Genomic DNA, 24,503 nt, shown 5'->3' with positions numbered 1-24,503 from the left:
CCTCCCACACTCCAAAGACGTACAGGTATGTAGGTTAATTGACTGGGTATATGTAAAAATTGTCCCTAGTGTGTGTAAGATAGTGTTAGTGTGCGGGGATCACTGGGCGGTGCGGACTTGGTGGGCCGAAAAGGCCTGTTTCCGCGCTGTATCTGAAAAAAAAATAAAAAAATAAAAAAATAAAAAAATTGCCAGATGCTGCCTGACCTGCTGAATGTTTCCTCTATTTTCTGTTCTATTTCCGTGTGTTTCTTGAAACAAAATATTGCTAGCTAGAAATCTGAAATTAAAACAAAAAATGCTGTCAATAAACAGCAGGTCAGGCAAGATAGTAGAGGGAGAAATACAGCTAACACTTCATGTTGGTAACCTTTCATCACAATAGGGCAGTAAAATTGGAGGCAAGATACGTGGAAAGGTGGGAGTAGGTAAAAAGAAGAGTTGGAGGGATTGAAATTAAATGGTTTAGCTCGTGGGGGAAATAAAGAGAAGAATAAAGAGAAAAGCAAAAGGTGCATTCAGTGGAATTACTAGCTGAATTGATTGAACTTTTTGAGAGTCCAACAGGATTGTGTCCTGTTGTAAGACGAGATACTGTTCCTTAATATCTTTTAAGATGCTTTGAGAAGTGGAACTGATTACAAAGTTTTGAAGCCATTTAGACAACGGTTTGAGTGAGTCTGCAGCTTCAGGCAGGTGTCATCAGCAAATTTAGGCTTGATTTTCCATCTAATCATGTGATGCACTAGAGTAATTTTAATGTGCGATGCACATATTAAAAAATAAATTAGCATAAAATGCAGTAATGGCGGGCAGGATTTGAACGGCAACAAATTAAGAATGGGATATGGTTAATGAAACGTTTTTTTTTCTCCACAGTAGGGGCAAAGTTTCAGACTAGTTTATTTTGTATACACCAGGATGCAATGACATTCCCTGTTCACATAAAGCTCACATAGTAACGGTATGCATACTGTAATGATAAATGCAACAATGTGTGGAAGATTGTAGTGCAAAAGAAAATTCAAGTATTACAACGGATAACCAAATAACGTAGAGACAGAGAATGTGGTAGCACCTCTAGGAATGGGGTGTGAAAGAGGGGATTAATTGAGGAGTCGGGAGTGAGTGGCAAAGGGGAATATGATGTCCCAATCGTGGAGAAGGATTGGCATTTGTGTTGCATGTAGAGACGAGTCATTGGATGTGCTACCAACGAGATACGATGTTAGTAGAGCTGTGGGACTCAAAATAATGAGGGTCTGGAGGGGAAAAATCCTGTATTAATGCAGGCTGTGAAAAGCAAGGCCCAAGTGACAAGGCAGTCATCAACCACTACGTATTGGAAATAAAGGCTTATTTTAAATTAAACTGATAATTAATAAAAATGGAAGCTAAGAATGTGCATTAGAGGGAGAAACAGCTGTATCCTTTAGTTTTAAAAGTGTAAGTTAATTTGGTATTTGTGCCTCTTTCCGGCACCTGCCCAGCCCATTGGCAAATTGGACAGAGAAATTGTCCCCCTGGTAGTCATTGCTTATATCTTGTATGCGATGATGCCGTAAACATACACAGCACCTTTTTTCATACTCCCTGATAGTTATAGTATCAATTACAACTCATGGCCTTTATGATCTATGTATTGCATACCAGAGAGAACGGCCAGAAACCAGACTGAATGAAGGGTCCTTGAAGGGACATGATTTAATTCTGTCTGAGCATCTCTGCTGTGTAGAGTGGAGGTGGACTCTCCCCAATGCAATTTCTCTTGCCTCTCCACAACATGCTCTCCCTGCAGCTATGACTATTTCTACCCACATTCACTGAGTGTGAGTTGAAATGGCTGCTTTTGGTAAAAGTGTGATTTGACTTTTTGACTTTAACAGAAGAAAACCATGAAAGCATGCTTTTAGAGTGCGATGTCCCAATTTAGTGATTTTTTTTTTGATTAGCACCCATTTGATGTTCTGGCAAATTAACCACCTTTTTTCAGTGCACCAAAAAGGGGTGCAATCTAATTCCTGGGCTAGTTGCAGTCAGCTCATCAAGTATTCCATGTGTTGGGCTGGAGCTGATAAAAAGTCTCTTTTAGAGAACCCATGAAGTGAATTACATACAAGAATGAGACTTGTGTGTGTCCAATTGTGTTATAGAAAGTGTTAAAAGCACACATTTTTTTAAGATAGTTTGCAGAAGTGCTAAATGAATTCCTCTACACTTGATTTCAAAAGCTAAATGCTATGGCAAAGATCAAATGAAACTACATTGTTTTGTGGGAATATTTTTGATTCAGATTTGTGTGAAAGTTTGTCCTCAATTCTGAAGAGCCGGGTGATTCTTTAAAACTATATCAAATGTATCAAAGATGCAATATAATTGCATTTTATCTTTTAATTGAATGTTGTGTTAGTAAGGCACAGAAGTAGGTTGCCTTTGAGCTTAAGAATTAAAGAAACATTGCAATAATTATTCTTTAAAAAAATGTTGAGCTGCAACAAATAATGATGTCTCAGACATAGATTGTTGAAAGGTTGGCTTGCGATCTTAATTTAGCGGTTGGCATAATTTGAAACATGAAGGTAAATGAGCCATGGCGTATCCACACATATAAATGTTATGGATTTTTTAGTACCTTACACTTTTGAGAATTAATTTTGTTGCATTTTGTTTTTCTTCTTAGGTATTCCTAGACCTCCACATCCTTCAGACATCTCTCCTTATTACCCACTCTCACCTGGCGCTGTCGGCCAAATCCCCCATCCACTAGGATGGTTAGTACCACAGTAAGCAGTTCCATTTCTTTTTTCTTTTTATTCCTTTAATTCTTGTAGAATTTTGTATGTTACTGTATTGTCCAATTATTGTAATGAGCTGTGATTGGCTACTGGGTACCCACATATTTATTTGGGCTTCACCCTTGGCATAACCTGTCAAGCCTGGTTACTATGACAAAAGGCTACAAATTAAGGACTGTTAATTTAATGTTTTCTCACTGAGTTCTAAATACCAAAAGAGGCCCAAAGCAGAACAGCGGCTCTTTGATTTGGTATAAATTTTATTTTATTTTGGTATAAATTTACATTCATTATTGTTTTCCTTTGGATCTGTAGCCCTCAATTATTGTGATGGCTCCATTAAAGCAAATGCTGCATCGTCTTTAATTATCACAACAAAACACCTAGCTTTAGCTTGGGGAGAAGGTCTCTGTTGACATTAGCAGAGGTTATAAAATTTAATTAGCTGGTTCTATCAGATTTAGCACATTAAAATTGTTCTTTATTTACGTGCTTTGATCCTGGCTGTGCAATCAACAACATTTTTTGTTCTGGTTCAAATGAGAGCAAGCTCACAAGAGCAGAAGTTTCCAGTTATTTTTTTTCTCTCTTTTTCTTTTTCAGGCAAGGTCAACCAGTTTACCCAATCACAACGGGGGGGTTTCGGCACCCTTATCCCACTGCACTCACCGTCAATGCTTCCATGTCAAGGTGGGTACACTTGGTTTGGTGGCAATAAGCTCTATTTTTTATTTCAAGCCAATAACCTATAGCCATTTTCTCAATTGCACTTGCTTTAATCAGTTTGCCATTTGCTTCCGTTCAGTAAGGCCAAGCATTGACATTTCTAACTTTGTGCCCTGTTTCTGAATAAACATTTGCCATGTGGCACTTGCATTGATTTTGTGGAAAACAAACAAGCTGAAAGCCATTCCATAAGTAAATAACACACCATGAATGAAGCTGCAAGTAAGGCAAGAGGAATGGAGCCTTTGCTGCAGTATTATTGTGAGAGGAGGTCATTTATAATGTACACAAATATTGACTGCTTTTCAAGACTGTAAGTGGTAAAATATTGTCCTCAAGGGAATACGGAAGTGTCAAGAGCGTGCCGCAATTATTACACACTTTACATCAATGTTGGAGCCCGAGGGACAATGTTTTAGCACTTGCAGACAGCAAAATGCAGTTAATATTTATTATACCCAGTGGGCATAGTCACTTATCGCTACTTGAGCCACACTAAGTCAGTTCAGAGAGCAGTAATCTTCATTCTTGCATCACAGGTTAAAGGCCACTTTAACATGGAATTACTGAAAAAGTAGTCATTGGATGTGTGCTCTTTCACTTGAAGGCTTGCAGCTCTTTCCATTGAGCCAATCGGCAGCAGTGTAAGACACACAATGTGCATTCACATCATAGACATTAATGTTCAAAAGTAGGCATTTACAGCAGTTACCAGCCAACACTTCATTAGACTTGTGGTCAAAATGAGGGTCTTTGGACACTTAGGGAAGGGAAGACATTGTGAAATATGATTCACTGAGATTAGTTCCACTCAATACACATCTGCATCTCTTAATTGTTTATGTATTTTGGGACCTTGGTAGATCTTTAGCTAACATATCTCAAAATTCAAGTTTGTCATTCCCCTCCACAACAACTTGTTCCTGATCCCATGTATGGTTTGGGTGGTGTGACCTGAAGTTGTTGGGGACACAGGAGTCTGTGGTGCAGACATGGGTAGGGTTTAAACTCTTGTCTCTGCTTGAGATCTGGTTCCAGCTGGAATTAAACCAGTCTTTATTTTTGATAAGCTTGGAGCCTTGTTGACTTAATTTTGCCCGTGCACATTATTTTCCACTTTTAAATTTGGCACTGACTCAGGAACAATAAATAATTGATTCTGTCAGCACAAAAAATGCAGGAAGTAAAAAAAGTAAATGAATTCTTAAACTTTTTTGCCTCCCAACAATTGGTTGCACAGCTTTAAGGTGCAGATGGGGAAGAGATTTATTTGCTACCTTTCTGTACAGTTATTGGCTTCAAATAAAGTATAAATGTTATTTTAGTGGAAGTTGTTAGAAAGTCAGCTGATGACCAATGTGATTCATGGGCATCGGTTGCTGAGAAGTTCTTCAATTTAAAATGTGAAGTTGTTTTTTTTAAAAGCTTCCTACGGTCAAGCAATCACACTGATTGCTGGTCCGGTGTTGGTGTTGTTACCTATCCCTTCTTTGGCCATGTGGCACAGAGTAATGTGGAAAAAAATGGTATCCATAATATTGCCAGCAAGGCAGATCTCTTAAATGGGACATTCAAAGTAGTGAATATAACCAGCCCAAGTCACTTTCATGATCACATTATTTTTCTAAATTCTCAGTGATGAGTTCCTTGGCTATTTTAATTCTCTCTGAAGAGAAATTATTACATTGGGTTTGCATAATAGAGGTGCCGCTTAATTTTAGAGAAATGTGCAGTTAACTAAATAATTAGGTGAACCTACTTGTTGCTGCGACAATTTAGGGAATTTGGGTTAGTTTGCTCTAATATACAGTAGACAGCAAGAAAGGGGATTGAGTTATCGAAAACGTTTGCGTTTGGAAGCCGATAAATAAGATTGCCCTGTATAGGCTGCAAAATGAAAATTTGCAAATTAATGTGAAGTAAAAAATAGAACAATTTCTCATTGAGAATTCAGTTCTGTCACTGACCCTTTCATTTCTCATGTTTCCGTTATGTGGTGGCAGGATTCTCAACTCGCCAGCATTCACCTCTCAGCTGCCCCATTGTTTTGTCCCTAAGCCCTGACATGTTAATTGTAGAATAGGTGTAAACATACTATCAGCTACAGAGCGTCAGTTTTCACAATGACCTGATCACATCGTTCTTTCTGATGTGGGTCTGTTCTTAATATTTTGTTCAGTTTAGCTAACTACTACCCTTTTACTGCTGTGAAAGTGCTTTTAATGGCTAAGTTGTATAAATAAGGAAGCACATGTGCTTCATTGGATGTGGTGCATCTCTTTTAAAAGTAGTGTTAGTCCAGCCCTCATGGGTAGTTTTCACACTGGGGCACAGTGGAATAAATCAACTGTATTATGGAGTGTATGCAGCCAGAACCAATCACAACTTTTGAACTGCACAGAGTTTTGACTGTGTGTAGTTGGTTTATCGTTAATCTGGAAGCAAGCTGTCATGTGACTTCAGAGCTGTTTGCAACCTAATCAGAGTAAAACCATTTCCTTTGGAATCTGCTCCGTAAAAAAAGCAGGCTGTTAAAAGCTATTCCGTGTCCTTGGCCAGGCCTGTACCAATACATTCTAAGTGTCAATTCAAGCATTGAAAGATTAGAATAGAAATTAAATTAGGTTCAGAACTATCCATTTGGCCATCCTTTTGTGCCTTCTATTAGTTTGTGCTGTGTAGCTGATTAGCACCTCAGTAGTCCTGACCTTATGTATTGTGTCCCTAAACATCTGGAGCCACCTAAGGAGCTGGCAAGTAGAACAGGCAGAATTATTCAAAGCAGAATTAACAAAATAGCATGCTCTTAAATGTGTATTTTCATCACGATACACGAGCACAAGCTTATTGTCACATTCTTCGCCCAATCTGTGTGTCATTTGGCTGGCTTATCAACAAAAGGGCAAAGCTTTGTCATAACAAAGCCAACAGTCTTCTGTAAAATGTGTACAGAATCCTACCTCAACAGCTCACTGGCTATACTTTTAGTTGTCTTTTGAGGCTAAGACTAAATATTATGAATTAGGCCTTCCATATTATAAGCACTTGATAGAGGGGCCCAGTGGTAGAAATGGGCTGTGGCTTACCCAATACCATGCTCGGATCAGCTGCTAAATGTGCAGACAAGAAAAACTGCTAAACTTACATCTGCTGTTACCTTCTAATATGCCCAAACAAATGTTAAATATGAATTTTCAAAGAGCACAAAATCCAGGGTTCATGGGTAACTGCAACAACAGGATCACTCCAGGAATTTTTCATTTTGTTCCTCCGTTACATATGTGCTTGCAATGAATCTGCCTCTATTGCAGTCATTTCCTTTACCGATTTGATTTTCTTTTACTCTTGCTGCTCATTAGTCAAGAGCGTTTAATTTGCCATGTGTACCAAAACGGACCAATGCAATTCTTTCTTGCAGCAGCGTAACAGGTCTGTGAACACAGCACTCGATAGATAACATAATAAGGAAACAAACATATAATGTTCAATGAATTAAAAAAATCCCCAATATTGTTTTAATCGAAATAAAGCAAATCTTTTAGGCTTGCATCATTAAACTGGGTAATTGAGAACATCAAGTCCTCTGTGGAAGTCTCATTTAGCCCAGGAATATGGAGCCCAAATACAACAAATTATGCCTCCAAGCTTGGATATAATTATGGAATTGGTAAACTTATATTGTAGCAATAATGAGGCCATAGCAATGGAAAAATGCAATAATTTTAACAAGATTAATTGTGCCAGCTGTGTAAAATTTAAATAGGTATTTAGCAATACTGAAGGTGAAATAAAAAAGTAATGAGGCATTGTAAATCTGTGCCCAATTTTAACTAGCTGTAGTAGCTGCCATGCTGGATAACATTTCTCTCTATTGAGGTTTATAACAAATCAGCAGTTCCACACCAGATCCCACCACTCTGTACAATATTAATGTCCATACACATACTATAAACACAAACAAAATAAACTAATCAAAGGAAGTGGTAAGTGATGACACATCAAAGCTGTTGGAGACTGATGTTCAGCACTCTGGAAGCTACTGTTTTGATAGGGGCTCTGACTGTACAGCACAGTCCCAATTATTGTAGTACCAGCTAATTTCCCAGTGGCTACAAGTATATTTACAAACTACTCCATGGCACTGTATTTAAGCAATCACTAATTGCTCCTAATGATGGGTTTATTTTCTGTTTATCTGATTTAGAGTTCAGCTAATTTAATTGGTGGAGGGTTAGACTTTCCTGATGGGCTGAAACAGCTAATGCATTTTGATGATAGTTGTTAATTAAATTAGCTTAGAATATTAGCAAGGCTTGCCATCTCTGGAGACTAAGTAGATGCATTTGTGAAAGCACAGCTTTTGATAGGGGCAGGACAAATTAAGATACTTTAAACACACAAAAAAATCCAGCAGAATAGCAAAAATATTTATTGTGGAATACCAGAATAAAAAAGAATGTGTTAGCAGAGTTCAAAATTACTGTTTTTACATTGGTATACCTATCAGGTATACCTATACATTGGTTATACCTATATATTGGTATACCTGTCAGGTGAGGCACCAGCTGTGAGAGTAATTGATACACAGCACAAGAAAGAGGACGTAAGGCTGGTTTCTTGTTTTACATGGCTAACTTTGGATTGCACCTCCACTTTCCTCCTCCTCCTCCTCCCACCCCCCCCCCCTTCATTCTCCCCCCATCCCCGCCTTCATCCCCCCTCCACCACAAATAGGGGTCACATTATCAGTGAAGGAACATGATCTTCATACTCATGAAGGCAATCGTTAAAACAACTTAGCAGTTTTTCCTAAAGGGCCATACATTAGTTATTCCGATGTAAGGAGGGAGAAAAAGAACAAAAGGGGTTTGTGCGGTAGTCGGGTGATGGAAAAACACGTCTGTATTATTCGTATGACATCCATAGGAAATGTAGACTCCATGCCCTGCCAGAGCACACCTTTTGATATTTATTCCATCCAGCAGTAGGGCAGTGATTTCTTAGAATTAAGTGATGGGTCATTATACTTTAAACACAGCAGAGAGGCATAGACTGGCAATTAAACAGCAATAGCTGACACTCACTTGTGCCACCCTGTGACCTTGTTAGATTGAGATGTTAGAGCTTCGGGCCCCCTCAGCCTAGTAAATTGGCTGAAGGTGCTTTTCCTGACTAGGGCCCGCTCTGAAATGTGCCGCCTTCAAAGGGATCAGCATCATGTATAAACCATAATGTGGGTTTGCGGTGGTTCAGAAAGCTCGGGAAAATTGAGCTTGGAAAAGATGAGAGATAACAACTGCACAGGGAGAGGAGGGGGAATAATGACAAACTAGCTGCAACTCAAAGAGGCTGTTTTTTTTGCAAGGGGGAGAAAAAGCATCCCACAGCTCACACATAAAACGAAGTCAGGCAGATGACATGCAGTTAACAGAAACATGTCAACAGTGAAATAAAGTGAGAGTGAACGTGATAGAAGCCCCAGAGACACCATGGAACAAAAATGAGTTTGTTCGTAACATGGCCTGCAAGTTTATGCACATCATTATATTCTGGCTTGAAGCCATAAAAGCAGTCAGGATTTTTTCATAATTAACTGTTTAGAATTTTCAGTTTTTACAATGGAAATTTTTATTTATATATTCCTTCAGAATTATATAGTTATATCTATATAATGCATTTATATCAAACATAAAATGTTATTTATCATATCCTTATGCAGATATATCTATTAAATAATGCAACAGCTAAACCAAATTTCAACTATTTTGTAGATAGTGTGGAAGTAATCACCTTATGATAGATTGACATTTTATAGTGTCCATTAACTTCTGAACCCTTGTAAGTCTCTTCAGGTAATGAACTGAATGTAACCACTTCATCACATGAAGAATAATACTCTTGAGGTTTTGAAAGCTCTAGTGTCCGATAAAATGTTTCACCTGGTGTACTGTCTTATGTTTGTATGCTATCTGTAAATGGTATTTTTACTGCTCACTCTGATAATATTTCATTCTCGGAATAAGAAGTCTATGCCCATCGGCTAATACCATAGCATTTCGCATGTTGTGCAATTGGACAAATATATTCACTCCAAAATCAATTTACTGTTTTAAAATGAAGTGGTGAATATATCATTATTATATTAACATGAAATAATTGTGCTGCTTTCAATTCATGATGGGTTGCAAAGAAGTTGATGTAGCACAAATTCAAACTGAAGAAAGACAGAAATTCTGATTTGATTAAATATAAAATTAGACAGATAAAAATGTTTGCTGCATAGACAAATAATTGAAAGGTCCAGATAAAGTTGCTCTTTAAGATTTCGTATCTGAAGGCCTTAGTATTGATCTATATACCGTATAACATTATACAGCATGAAATTTGTATTTTTATAGTTGCCATGCATTTAAGACTGTTGTGTAAAGATCATTCTAATGTCAGTAATTATAAAGTGTGATTGTGATATATTATAATTGTATATGTTGTTTATCAAATATGTGTCCATTCCTTCTACTCATTCATTTTTGTTCTGTTGATTTACACAGTTTTCTGTCTGGTAGGTTCCCCCCGCACATGGTTCCACCACACCACAGTTTGCACACAACGGGAATACCACACCCGGCCATAGTCACACCAACGGTCAAACAAGAGTCTTCCCAGAGCGACATCGGATCCCTCAACAACTCGTAAGTTTTATCATTGTGTGAAAAGCACTTGCTTTTTTAACTAGCTGCGATATTGCAACATAAAACATTGTTGGAGATCTATTTGACATTATAAAAAAAACTTTTAAAGAATTTAAAAAGAATGTGCATCTTTCGTGTAGATTATAAAATGTATGCTTCTATTTCAATTCCGCTTTGGTGTTTTCTGGTGTTTTTTGGAAAAGAAAGGACCACGGCAGTCTCACCGATGTAGGTGGTAATTGTACATGTTCCCTCAGAAAACATCATCAGGATGCCAAAAAAGAAGAGGAAAAGAAAAAGCCACACATAAAGAAGCCTCTGAATGCATTCATGTTGTACATGAAGGAAATGAGAGCAAAAGTGGTAGCGGAATGCACGCTGAAAGAGAGTGCGGCAATCAATCAGATCCTTGGCCGAAGGGTAAGCATCTTAAACCAATGAGACTACTATACAAGAGAGTGCTGGAGAGAGGCCATCTGACTGATTAGGGCAATCAGCTTAGAGTTTCACACTGATCTTCACTAGTTTTATATCACATGGCTGCAAAGATTGGAAGCAAATACTCTAATATTGAAAAATACAAAATGCAGTGTTAATTTGGTATGTTAATAATGAGCTGTGGAATGCCTGCATTTAAAATAGAGTGGAGTAGCATGATGAAGGCAGTGTCGGTATCGATTCAGTTCAGAAGGCCTGCACGCTAGCCATCACTTTTTTCATTGAATAACACTTCCTCGTCTGAAACAATTAAAATTCACTTTCCATTTCTCTGAATTGCTTCAGAACAAGAGTATCTTTTTTTCCTTATATTCGAACTAGGGAGATTTTCAGTTAAATTATTTGCCACATACATAAGTAAAGAGTAAATGATTTGCTATGGTTTGTTTTTACTGGTAAATTCCAGTTCATGATCTTAATTACTGCATATTAATACGTATAGATAGTCAGATTAACCTTGATGCTTGCTGTTATATTGTGGAATGCAACCCTGAGGTTTTACAAATGCATAATCTTTCTCAAGGATCAATTCATACAAGTATTTAATGTGATTAACGTGTTCTGTTTCTCCCTCACCCCACCACCCTCCATGCCTGGCCCCCTGTTTGTTCTCAGTGGCACGCTTTGACCAGAGAAGAACAAGCAAAATACTATGAGTTAGCCAGAAAGGAACGGCAGCTTCACATGCAACTTTACCCAGGCTGGTCAGCACGAGATAACTATGTGAGTTCCATTCTCCACCACGTTTTCTGCTCTCTCTCCCTTCCCTGTTTCTTTTTTTCACAGGCCCAGTGGCATAAACTTCATACATGTCAGTTTAATGTTACAAATAATGACTGGAGTGAAGCTGACGGCATCCTGCCGACTTGAGGACCTTGTGCATGCCATAGAGCTGTCCTTCTTATTGTTTCTGCTTCTCAATGCTGATCGAACTGAGCGTTTTTATTCTTTTGTAGTGTTTTGAGTCTGGTTGGCATGGTTTTGTGAACCTCATGTACAAACTGAGCTTGTGTTTCCTCCCCTTCCCATTTGCTTGCTCTCCCTAATAGGGCAAGAGGAAGAAGAGGAAAAGGGAAAAGCAGGCAGGGGAGACCAATGGTAAGTAGGCAGCAATTATCTCCCATAATAGAAGGCACCCTTCACATATCAGAGTAGCGACATTTAATCACATGAAGCCCTAGCTGCTGCTAACCATGTTTTATAACATTGTTAATTTTGATGGTATGTGTACATTTTTAATTTTATGGCTGGTTTGCCTTTTCAAGACTGATAAAGTAATCAGTGCATGCATCTTAGACATTTTAATGCTTGATTTTATAGAACACTTTAAAAAAAAAATGCATTAGCTGTCATAACTTGAAGTGTTTTAAAGCTTATTGTAGTTTGTACTTATTGTCTTGTATTGATATTAATTTGGGCTGTACCTGTTTTCTGACGCATCCCCATGTAATTAGCCTTGCCTGCTGGACTAATCCCATTATCCTACTTTACATTTGCCCTCGGATGGCATGCATGTAAAATTGACTCTGCTATCCAGCTTCTTTTGCAAATCACTTTAACCTTTTAGCCTGATTCAAGCCTAACATCTTCCACTGGTGCTAACCTGCAGGTTCCTTATTCAACCCACTTACTTCCTTTTTTTTGTGAATTCTAATTAAAATCTATAAAATAATACAAATTTGTATTATCACACAATATTGGTGCTTTTAAAATGGGTGCAAAAAAATACAGCTTTGATTTTTTTTAAATACTTTTTTTTTGAAATTAGAGGGCATTACTGATCACTGGTAACAGATAAATTGATTTATTCCTTTTTGTTTTCTTGTCTCTCCTTCTTCCTTTTCTGTCTCCTCTGCTCGCTTTCTTCCAATTTGTTCAGATCTGAGCGCTCCTAAGAAATGCCGAGCGCGCTTTGGCCTTGATCAACAGAATAACTGGTGCGGCCCGTGCAGGTGTGTATCGTTTTCCCAGGTTTGCTATGGTTGGTTTCAGCAGGTTTAAATTGGCACTTTCCCCTCCTTGCTCTCACTGTTTCAGTGTTTGGATTGGACGCTGATACCAACCCTTGCGCCTGTTGGTGCTAGGCAGTGTGAATTTTAGATTTTCTTTTCGACATGTGATGAGGGGAGAATGCCAACTTGGCCAGCTAAACCACTAGCTCTGGCTGAGATGTCACATCCAGTGAGCAGTATCCTCCATTTGCTGTTTTTGTTTACTTCATGCTAACAGATGCAAATACTCCAAAGAAGTGTCGGGCATTGTTCGGGCTAGACCAACAGAATTTATGGTGCAAACCTTGCAGGTATACTCCCATTAGGCCGTCCGGAATTAAATATGCCCTTTATTGGATTTGTAGTGCCTTCATGTGACTGTTCCTGTGCTCTAATGTGCTAATATTCTATAGCTTTTTGCAGATTTGTTTTTTCCTTTTATTTCCCTTTCTTTTTATTTTACCTGTGGCCTTTTATTAGCAGCATTGGTCTGTCTCCTTGCAAGCACTGTTCACCTTCATTCTTCCCCCACCCCCTCCCTTTCTGGCCCTCCCCAAACGGTGGTTGCGATGGGCCTGTGACCTTGTGTCGGAGATTGGTGCAGTGAAACCTAGGACATGAGGAGACTCGAAACTTGCTGGGGCTGCTAACTCCCCATGGTGCATAAAAGTTCCATTATATATGTATAACTATATAATGTACAAAATTCACCCCCACTTTTGGGTGAACATGGAGACATTGCAGTTCTAAGTGCACATGGTGCACTGCTTATCTGTGCATGAGTCTATTCTAGTAAGTAAATGGGGAATTTCATCATGCAGAGCTACCATTTAATATATTTATTTTTAAAAGTTGCCTTAGTGAGATACAGTAGTTGCCTCACCTGAGTAATTATCGCAGCTTTGTACAACAAAAGTTTCCAAGAAGCAGAAAGGTGTTTGTACACTCCAGTAACTATGTCTTTACATTTTTGTCTATTAATCGCCAATTTATTTTTAGTAATTGGGCGTCATACCAGCTACAAGCTCGTTCAGAGGAAACTTTCATTTTCAGGCGAGTGCAAAATCTGTTGGAATATCTTTTTAAGTAACAATTAATTTTTTTTCTCTTAGTTTTCTTGCAATTTGGTTTAACTAAACAAACTCAGGCATCAAATGGTCAAAGGCTTATCCACCACGCTAATCTGCATACTCTAGAATTTTCTCAACTTTTCCTGGTGCCAATTCTCTAATTCTTAGGACTTGACTGGGTAGAGGGAATGAATGTTTTGTCCTGTTTATATACACCTTTCCTGTTGACCGCATTTGGTTAAATCTTATTTCTTTGTCCTGACACATGCAGTCTTTGAAGTGGGAATGTTGTCATGGTAGGTATTTGTTTCTTCAAAGTTAAAACCTTTTTGTTTATCACGTACACATGATGCTTGATCTGTTTTCCTCCTCCTCATACTTCATTTCCCCTATTTCAGAATGTGTTACAGTCTCTCTCACCCCATTTAGTTTTCAATAATTGAACATGCATGGATAAAGTCTGCAGATGTAATGAGGTTTGGAGAGACTGTGCACCTGTGTGTGTCTCTTTTTAACTCTTGTCTTTGTTGGCATGTAAAGCGTAGCTACCATCATTCTATAATCATGATCTTAAAGTGTAATGAATATTTAAGTATAATTGTGCTTCTGACTAAACTCCATGATGAGTAAATTGAGTTGTTCGTCTGCTCGTTTGAATGTGTCATTTCTAGTAAATGGTGCTCAATTTAAAAGCAAATATTATGCAAGATGCAGCATGACAATTGCCAAGTGATGGATGAACATCAGGGAATACTTCTAGGCAAATGCCAAGTGATACTGGGAGGATCTATACATTAGCAGTAATAAACAGCAATTCCTTAAAGAATTTTCATCACTTTAACTGTAGTGAACTCCTGGATCTTTGTACTGGTGAGGCCTTTGGCAAATTAATTACCAAATGTTAAAGTCACTCTGACGGTCTACTCAAATTGTTAACGTAAATAGTAAAAAAGTAATAAATCAGAATTCAGGCAAACACTTATGGGGGTTCTTCAAGTGATCTAAATACATTTTTCCTTTTTTAAAATATTGCAATATGCTTCACCTTGGAGGTGTCACTTTCTCATTTCCAGTATGCAGTTTGACCAACGGTTATTGTTGACTAAGGAAATGTTTCCAGAAATTAGATTGAATGTGTACAATGTTATGCCAGCTTTTTGGAATAGTGTTGAATAAAGAGCTATGAAATAATGATTTCATTTCAAATAAAACTTTGGGTTTCCTGACACCATTTTGTCACAAATCTCCCAAACAGTCCCTTGCTTTCAGTATAATAGGGATGAATACTCCAATTTGTTTAGGTTAGCTAAATTGGGGTTTTTTTAAAGCAAAAGTATGTTTATTCTTTTCTTTCATAAAAGTGGTGTCATTCTTACTGGTTGTGGTTCCCAGAGAGGCAGTCGTTTTATTGGTGCTGCATCCAAATTGCCTTTCTTCATCTGTGAATCCAGGCACTGAGTACTGGTGAGTCCTGTCACCATGTGGCACTAACGCAGCCACGGTCTAAACCATCCCACCAGTGTCCTCATCCACTCCTTCCACAACAGTTAATCGATATTCCGAAATGTGCTTCTTATTTGTGTCCTCCTTAAATTTGTGATGATCAGGCACATCCCATTCTATCAACTACTTGTTTGGTTATTCACAAGTTATGGGAGTAGAATTAGGCCATTTGGCCCATTGAATCTACTCCGGCATTCCATCGTGGTTGACCTCTGCCTCCTAATCCCTCTTTCCTGCTTTCCCCCCCCCCCCCCCCCCCATAATCCTTGACACCTGTTCTAATCAAGATTTTGAAAAAATCCACTGACTTGGCCTCCACAGCCCTCTATGGCAATGAGTTCCAGACTGATTACCCTCTGACTAAAAAATTTCCTCCTCACCTCTTTTCCAAAAGATCGCCCTTTAATTCCAAGGCTATGACCTCTGGTCATGGACTCTCCCACCAGTGGAAACATCCTTTCCACATCCACTCTTATCTGTGCCTTTCATTATTCTGTAAATTTCAATGAGGTTATGGCCAACTAAATTACTACACACTGAAGATTGAAATTTCAAATCTCATGAAAGCAATGTTTTGAATTTGCTCAGTGAATCTTGGAATTATTTTGCACAGAAAGAGGCCTTTTGGCCCAACTTGTCTGTGCCTCCCTGAACTACATGTGGCCCCTCTCTTTAATTTTGGGAAAGGCAAGGGTTTACAACCAAAGTAGTTTGTTTTTAGTTTTGACATTTGTTTCAGGGAGCTGCCGAAACATTTCAATTCACTTCTGCCATTTTTTCAAAATATCGCAGGCTGATGGTTGGCTGTCACACCTGATAGTTAAGCTGAAAGTAATTAGCAGTTATACGGAGAGAAAAAAATCAGGTTTAAGAGACGATGTAATTAGATAATAGTTCCAACCTGCTACGAAATCGTGAGATCGATTAGTAACTCCTTACTTGCATAGATAGAGCAATCAAATTGCCAGCAACATACTGGCTTCTGCAAGCCAAGACACAAGACCTGCAACTGATTGCCAGACCAACCTTTTGGGAAATGTTACTAAACAGAGGACAGTTTTTACAGGTGGACTTTAGAAACATAGAAAATAGGTGCAGGAGTAGGCCATTCGACCCTTCGAGCCTGCACCACCATTCAATATGATCATGGCTGATCACCCAACTCAGTGTCCCGTACCTGCCTTCTCTCCATACCCCCTGATCCCTTTAGCCACAAGGGCCACATCTAACTCCCTCTTAAATATAGCCAATGAACTGGCCTCAACTACCTTCTGTGGCAGAGAATTCCACAGATTCACCACTCTCTGTGTGAAAAAAACCTTTCTCATCTCGGTCCTAAAAGACTTCCCCAACATCGGGAACAATCTTCCTGCATCTAGCCTGTCCAACCCCTTAAGAAGTTTGTAAGTTTCTATAAGATCCCCCCTCAATCTTCTAAATTCCAGCGAGTACAAGCCGAGTCTATCCAGTCTTTCTTCATATGAAAGTCCTGCCATCCCAGGAATCAATCTGGTGAACCTTCTCTGTACTCCCTGTATGGCAAGAATGTCTTTCCTCAGATTAGGAGACCAAAACTGTACGCAATACTCCAGGTGTGGTCTCACCAATGCTCTGTACAACTGCAGCAGAACCTCCCTGCTCCTGTACTCAAATCCCCTCGCTATGAATGCTAACATACCATTCGCAGTGGAATACCCAGTGGCCTGAATTACTTCTTGTCGGCCTTAGTTGTAAAAGCTGAGGCTCCAGCCTTGGTTGTCCTTAGACAGCTCTGACTGTTTTAACAGGGCTGCTTTTGTCAAAATTGGTGAAAACTATGTTAAAAGATAAAAACACTTGGAAATAATTTTGAAAAGTTTAAAATAAATGTTATTGTTCTTCTGTGACTCTCCGGATTGGGAATTCCCATTCATGTGGATGGGGATTCTGATCCTACACCGAGTTTGACCGGTGTTGGATTGGAGAGGTGAAACACTAGGGATCTCCATCTGGCACACTTGTAGTTTCTGTCACATTCAGAAACCTACATCAGTCCAGGGCTGGTTTGCCTGGGAACATCTAGATGCTGGCAGTTCCATTCGGAGCCACTGGCTGTTGCCAGCGCAGTCTGAACCCAAATAATTCTGCTAGGGTTTCACATTTCTTCATTCAATTCCTCGTAACGCTTACACGCTGTTATTAGGAGACTTGCACTAGGCAATGAGGAAAATGAGCCGAGCTTCTACCAGAATGTAGTCTTCCAAGTCCAGAAGGATGATTTGGAGACTTTGGCTGACAAAGAACCTTTACCCCAGAAAATAAGGAATATTCCCTGTTATTATTTTTTTTTAATAAACTAATTTCTACCACAACTAGGAAAGTGGGAGGGATCCACAGTGCTACGTTAATTATCAGAGCATTGGGAATTTGCTGCGGAGGAACAAACTGGTAGGGTTGACATAAAGGTTTGAAATTGTGGAGGATCTTTGGCACTTGGCTTAATATTAACCCTGCATGACTAACAGTTGCTGAAGTTTTCTAATGTTATTCGTGCCCCCCCCTCCTCTGCTTCACAGTTGGCTATTGAGGAAATATTTGTTTGTTTTTGATTTGACCTTCATAGTGCTATAGGTATTCCCATGACATTTTTGTTAAGTTTCTGAAATTGGTCATCTATCTGCAATGTGCTGATGCAGATTGAGTCCAGGCACAGACCTTTGTCTTTGCGCTGTGTCTTAGTGTGTGCATTTGTAATACATTTACACACAGTGCTTTAGGCAGCTTCTGTGGAGAATGTGGATAGCTGACATTTCAGGGCAGGACCTTTCTTCAGACTGTCAAATGTCTGTCTGAAGACTTCCAGCCAGAAAAAGGGTCCCGATCCAAAACATCACCTATCCATGTTCTCCGGAGATGCTGCCTGACCTACCGATTTACTCCAACACTTTGTGTCTTTTTTTGTAAACCGCCATCTGCAGTACCTGTGTCCACATATATTGCTTTTTGGGAGCTGCTGTTTATTAACTTTTTAGAGTGCCAGGAAATAATAAACTACCAATTTGTTTAAATACACCGTGATAATTCCAACCCAGGGAACCTTCCATCTTCAGCAGGGCAGTGGTTGAGCTAAGTGAAGACTAATTATACTATGCTTGTCAGTGACTGGCAATAATATTGGGTAGGGTTGGTCTTAAGCCCCTATTCATTTGGCAATTATCTAGTTGCATTTCTTTCTCTGTTTTGAGCCCACCAAGTTGGTCCTTCCAGCTGCAGCTTTTGTTCTAATGTGGCATGATGTACTGCTTCACTCGCATGTTTCTATCTGTTCTACTGCCCTTTTTGTTTTGGCAAACCTCAAGTTTAATTGCATGCATGTGGTTCATGTGGTACCACAGATTTGACCTAGCAGGCTTCTGTGGCTTAAACTGGCTCACTGTATCTTACCACCCTGGCCCTACATATGTGTACTGGCTTTAATGGGTGTCAAGTTCCAAAATGGTGTGGGAACAACAGTGTTGATTGTAAGAGCAAATTTTGCAAGATAAATTATGCACCCCCCCCCCCCCCCCCCCTTCTGTAAAATGAAGTGCAAAAAAATGATTCAAACTGTGAATACTAACATTCATCTTCCTCTCTTGGTGGTAAGAATTGAGTGGGGGCCTCTACTGATCAATACTACATGCTGTTGTTTGCAAATTTTACTTGATGGTTGAACTATTACTTGTTTGTAAGATAAACCAAATGTACTCTCGTAATAATGAATCCATAGCCAAAATGGTAACTGATCCCGACGCACTATAAAAAAAAATCCTTCTTTCCCCTCACAGATAGCTGGAGTGAAAGTGACGCATACCAGGAAAACTATTAATGAATTGAATCAACCAAACATTCATTGACTTTTGTTTTCCATTGCAGACCATTTAAAGATTCAGCCACAGCCTGCAGGCCATAGAACCAGTTATTCTTGTTTTTTTCTCTCCCTTTTAAATTCTTCATGATTTCTTATTCCTTTTCCTCCTTTCATTCTGTCCTTTAGTATTTTTCTCCTTACTTTCTCAATTTGGTGTGGTTCTTAACAGATAAATGTAAAATGTTGTAATTTAGTTTCACACATTGTGAAGCTTTATCTTTTTATATTTAAGCAAATTTGTAAATCCCTGTAGATTTGCTGCCTTAATTGGGGATTGAATTAATTGTTAAAGTTTTAAATGTCATGGATACAACTTTGTTGCCTGAATAAGATTATTTTCTTTGTTCAAATAACCAACTCCATTAGTCTTTTTGCCCTTTATTTACAGATAAATCTTTCCCTGTTTCTAGGAGAAAAAAAAAGTGCATTCGCTACATACAAGGTGAAGGCAGCTGCGCCAGCCCACCCTCTTCAGATGGAAGCATATTAGATTCTCCTCCCCCTTCTCCTTCCATGTTAAGCCCTTCTACCGCAGACTCTGATCCACAGACTGAACAAATGCAACCTCTGTCACTTACAATGAAACCTGATCCTTTGGCCCACCTTTCCTCGCCATCTTCCTCTGCCTTGTTGAAAAACTCTGCGCTCAAGTCCAGCACAGTTTCCGCTGTTAGTTGCCAGAACGGGGCATTAGAGCACCGAAACTTGCACCAGTCCACATCCTCGTCGTCATCGCAGACTCGACCTTCGACTTCATCCATGTCAATTGTTCATTCCCACGGTGCTTTGCAAGAGACACAGTCCCAGCCACTTTCACTTGTAACCAAGTCTTTAGAATAGCTTTTAGCATAGTTGCTAGTGTTCCTTTTATTTCATTTGTGCCATATGGCTACACGTTAGTAGATGTTATGGAGTGCATTGGTCAATATTTGACCCATTGTTATTTCAAGGTCCTCTTTGAATATGTAGGATAAGCCTTGAGAGATCCTGCCAACCTCTTGTCAACCATTTTCAAAACCTGTCGTGTTCATCACTGTTATGTGGTTCTTACTGGGTGGATTCTTCACGAGTAAGAGACTACTATCAGATTCAAAGAAGCCCTTGTGGGAAGGAGTTGGCTACGCTGTATTATTTGTATTAAATAAGAGCTTGCGAACCAATCATTTTACGTCCATTTTTATCCTTAAGGGCACAATGAATGCAGTGCCACCTGTTAATTGTGTGGAACAACTTTTGTGATGTTGCGTGTTATTGTTTAAATGTACAGAAATAATGGGGAAAACTGTGTTAATATGCATTGTTCCATGGCGTTGTTTTTTGGGTGGGGGGGGGGGGGGGAGCGTGCAAGAAAAAAATTACAACGCTATAGGACCAGTAGTATTTATTGCTTTAGAGATGCTTGTTGTATCATGTATGTTGTCTCTTTTAAATATTTTTCATTTCTTCAATGTATAAAGTTTTTTTTTTGCTTAGTGTAAACATCTTATATATGAAAAGATTCATTTGTTACCAAGGATTTAACATTTTTTTCCTCTGTTGTGATACATGACTGTCACCAAATGGATAAGGTAGTGGCGTTATTAAAAAAAAAAGTGCACAAAATTGCTGAGAAAAAGCCATTGTACAAAAGAAAACTTGAAGGCAATTGGGGGAGGGGGGATTTTTTTTTGGAAATACTACAAGATAAAAAAAACACCTGATCACTCGTAGAGAGCCCCATAGTGGACAGTGGCCTCAAACCTGGAATTGCTTAACCTATATCTTATGTATGTATTCTGTGCCAAACTTTTAACGGTCGATACATCTTCCCTCCCCCATTTTTGCTGTATTTTGGTCCTTTTTAGCTGTGAGGTAACATAGGTATGTATGTAGTTTTAATGTTGCTGACTAGTTTAAGCTATAACGCAATGTGTTTGGTAGCTATTGGCAAATCATCCAAAAAATCTTATAAAGCAAAGCATTGAAGGGTGAGAATTAATGAAACCCACGGGCCAAATTTTCTGTACGTTGGGGAAATTACTCTGAACTGAAACTGCCACTTTTTATGTACACTACTATCAGTAGGTATTTAGTAAATTTTAAAATAGGCATGTTGATGTTGCAAAGGCTGTATACAACTGATGAAAAAGTTCATTCATTTGGTGCCATTGTAGTAGAAATGAAACAGTTGTATAGCTGTCTTTTTTTCCATTTTACTAAGAAGCTGATGACCTTTTGTGAATACTCTCAATGTTTCCTAACAGCTGTGATGTTCCTGTTCTGTTTTTTGCTCCTTTTTATTTTCTTTCCATTTTTATTGTTCTGAAACCATTTTTGTAATGAATCAATGTTCATGCTGTACAGTATCTGTAGCATGCAGTTCTGGATTAATAAAAGCAACTTAGTATGTGCAGAGAACTCTTGTGGTGTTCGTGTGCACTCCGTCAAAGCCTTGTGAAGAAAGTGGATCGTCAGCCTGAAGGGGCACCGACAAGACTTTGAATGTCACATTTTGCCTCTGCCAAGTTCAGATAATGTGTGGCAGGATGCACTCCAGAGAGACCCACATGTTGCTGTTGAAGTTTTGTGGATGTGGAGATATTGCAAGAAGCATACATCGTATGGATTTGATTTTTTAAAAAGGTGGCCTCTTCAGATACACATACTGGTTTGGAATTTTTGATGATAAAAATGTCAGGATTTGTTATCTTGACTCTGAAACTGATAGCAAATGTTGCCGTTTCCATGTGCACGGGTATATGCTGAGATCCAAACTTATTGCCAGTGATGCCTCAAGGGTCCTTTCTCTTTTGCTAAAGCAGTCCAACGCATAATCAACAACTAACAGACGTGGTGCTGAGGTATTACGCTTTGTTGACTGAGCTTTTAATCGTGCACTTGTTAAGTATTGTTTGAACTATATCTCTGTCTGAGAAACTAATGTCCTGTAAGTGGAGTATAATTATCTCCGGCTAATGATGTCGAAACTCCTTGGATTTAAACTTTTTTAAATTTGAAAGCTTCATTCATGTTTCACAAATGCATATCCCATTTTTCATTTGTTTTTTGCAAAAGGCTTTAAAAGTTAGTTCAAACCGAGGGTGGACACAAAATGCTGGAGTAACTCAGCGGGTCAGGCAGCATCTTGGAAGAGAAGGAATGGGTGACGTTTTTTCAGACTGACACCTTCTCGACCCGAAACGTCACCCATTCCTTCTCCAGAGATGCTGCCTGACCCGCTGAGTTACTCCAGCATTTTGTGTCTACCTTCGATTTAAACCAACATCTGCAGTTTTTTCCCCTAATTCAAACCGAGAATTTGTTACTGCAATTTGTTTGGCTCCATAACTGGTGTCATGGCATAATGTTTACTGAACACTATAGATCCTCTGTTTTGCCCACTCTTTGTGTATGGTACTTATTTTACCCTACAGTTATTCAAATCACAGCTGGTTCTGATATGCAGAATGTACCACATTGATACATTTTAAAAAGTGTGTTTGATCGACAGAATTACATGATTGTTAAATCATTCTCAATGCTGAATTCCCTGGGCATAATGTTGCATGTAACACTTGAACAATGGTTGGGACCTTTAAGTAGGAAATCACAGAAGTAGCCATCTTTGGGATTTACAATACTGTTGAAAAAAAGATAAAAGGGAGTTTTTTGTACGTAAGTGTTCACCAGACTCTGTTGTCCCTGATGTGTATATGTAGATCCTATTTTTCTACTGCTATTGCTGCAAGCTGATTACCAGAAATTATATTTCGTAATCAGATTACCTTTACTTCAAATAAAGGACTTGGCTTTAAAAAAAAAAGTTGTAAATAGTTCCAAGTCTTACTTATTGCTGGTTCAGAAATAAATTGATAAGGTGAATCATTGCACAATCATACCACGATTGAACTTGCATTTAAGGTTTGGTAAACAATAGGACATTTCTGTTTTAATTGTGAAATTACCACATACTCTAGTTCAGTACACCAACCCCCTTAATTTTGTTGCCGCTTGCGGTTCCTCTGCACATGCTTTGCAGAACAGTGTGTTGAAGCTTGAAACAAGTTAACAGAGTTGTCTGAAATATTTAAAAAAACAGAAAATGCTGAAAATGCTCAACACATAAGGCAGCATCCAGGGATCCTTTTGCAAATGCTGCCTGAACTGCTAAGTGTTTTAGACACTTTGTTTTTTTTTCAGATTTCTAACATCTGCATTTTATTTTTTGTGATGTTCCAAATCAATTTAACTTAACTGTTTGTATTGTTAAATCCTTGCAGTTGCTTATCATTATACCAAACTTTTCTGCAGCTTCCTCTCACACTACCCACGACATAACAGTGATACGGAGATGCTTCTGGTAATTCAAGATTTCCCATCAGTTATCCAGGCAGGTTGATGAGCATGATGCTCATTATTCTCTGGATCATTGCATTTTGGCATGCCTCCTTTATATTTCTACTTTTGTAAACTAACTTACCAAAAGAAAACTGCCTGATTGCTTAATCAGGAAACTTGACAAGTGACTTCTTGTCAGCAGGTCTAGTTGCCTGTTGAGAAAAAGATGTGATAAAATTTCTGAATTTTTTCAACACTGAATTGTCACCTCAAAGATGTTTGATCAATTTTTTTGCCAAGCTTCCATTAGTGACCTGCCTGCGTCAGACTTAAGATTGCTTTTGAAAAGTAGTGTGTTCAGTGCATCGATAGGTGAGTAAATACTCTCATCTCCGACTGAGAGAAGCACTTTGGCAGTTTCAAACTAAATATGATAGGTGAATTATTCTCATTGGATTCTGGATTCCTGTTGAAAATGATGCTGAAAAGGGAGGGAGTGGGGGCGTAAATACATTTAAGTTGGTGCCAACAAAAAAAAATACGTGGGAGTGTTACTTTCTATGTTTTCACAAATCTGTCTTCAGTTCGGAGAAAATTTGTTTGATTTATAATACGAGTAGTTTTGTGGAAGCACTGAACAATCCAGGAGCAGCATTATGAGTTGCTGGGGTATTATAGCCTATTTAAAGAAAAAATAACAGTTAATATTTCTCCAGTGCAACATTGTAAATCAGCGGTAATTGGACCTGTTTAACTGTGTTACAGTGATAGTTGGAGATACGTTATTAATTTTATTTAATCTTTTGAAAGATTCACTTATCAAATGTTCCAGCATGCACAGGCATGCATACAGATGCACACAATCTTTTCTCCCACTGAAAGCTACTACATTCCTTGTACACTCCAGAGGTTGGGTGTCCATCACTGGAGGTTCACTTCAGTATACAACGTCCAAAGTTATCATCTTGAAAGGCAACTTTGAATTCAGTCAAAAATATATTTTCCTTGCATACAAAGGTTAAAGA

The 24,503-nt window shown here is 38.7% G+C and overlaps 1 protein-coding gene across 23 annotated transcripts in view; it reads left to right on the top strand.

The window, feature by feature from the left end:
* The window catches only part of tcf7l2 (transcription factor 7 like 2), a 162,612-nt gene extending 140,387 nt beyond the window's left edge, over window positions 1-22,225 (top strand). For 3 of the 23 annotated variants that reach the window (XM_078413473.1, XM_078413475.1, XM_078413482.1), the window contains 10 exons: window positions 2,681-2,783; window positions 3,399-3,485; window positions 10,070-10,210; window positions 10,468-10,630; window positions 11,324-11,431; window positions 11,758-11,806; window positions 12,588-12,660; window positions 12,938-13,010; window positions 14,041-14,065; window positions 19,550-22,224. In XM_078413473.1, coding sequence (XP_078269599.1) covers window positions 2,681-2,783; window positions 3,399-3,485; window positions 10,070-10,210; window positions 10,468-10,630; window positions 11,324-11,431; window positions 11,758-11,806; window positions 12,588-12,660; window positions 12,938-13,010; window positions 14,041-14,065; window positions 19,550-20,001 — 1,274 coding nt within the window. In that variant the 3' untranslated portion in view covers window positions 20,002-22,224. Of the gene's footprint in view, window positions 1-2,680; window positions 2,784-3,398; window positions 3,486-10,069; window positions 10,211-10,467; window positions 10,631-11,323; window positions 11,432-11,757; window positions 11,807-12,587; window positions 12,661-12,937; window positions 13,011-13,698; window positions 13,753-14,040; window positions 14,067-19,549 lie in introns of those variants that run through there. The other 20 variants (XR_013548309.1, XR_013548308.1, XM_078413474.1 and 17 more) reach the window with 20 other exon arrangements.
* Window positions 22,226-24,503: the final 2,278 nt, after the last annotated feature.

This window comes from Rhinoraja longicauda, chromosome 16, assembly GCF_053455715.1.
Source record: "Rhinoraja longicauda isolate Sanriku21f chromosome 16, sRhiLon1.1, whole genome shotgun sequence".
Taxonomy (NCBI): Eukaryota; Metazoa; Chordata; class Chondrichthyes; order Rajiformes; family Arhynchobatidae; genus Rhinoraja; species Rhinoraja longicauda.
Note: the sequence above shows the minus strand (reverse complement) of the source record. Positions and strands in the feature narration are given on the sequence as shown.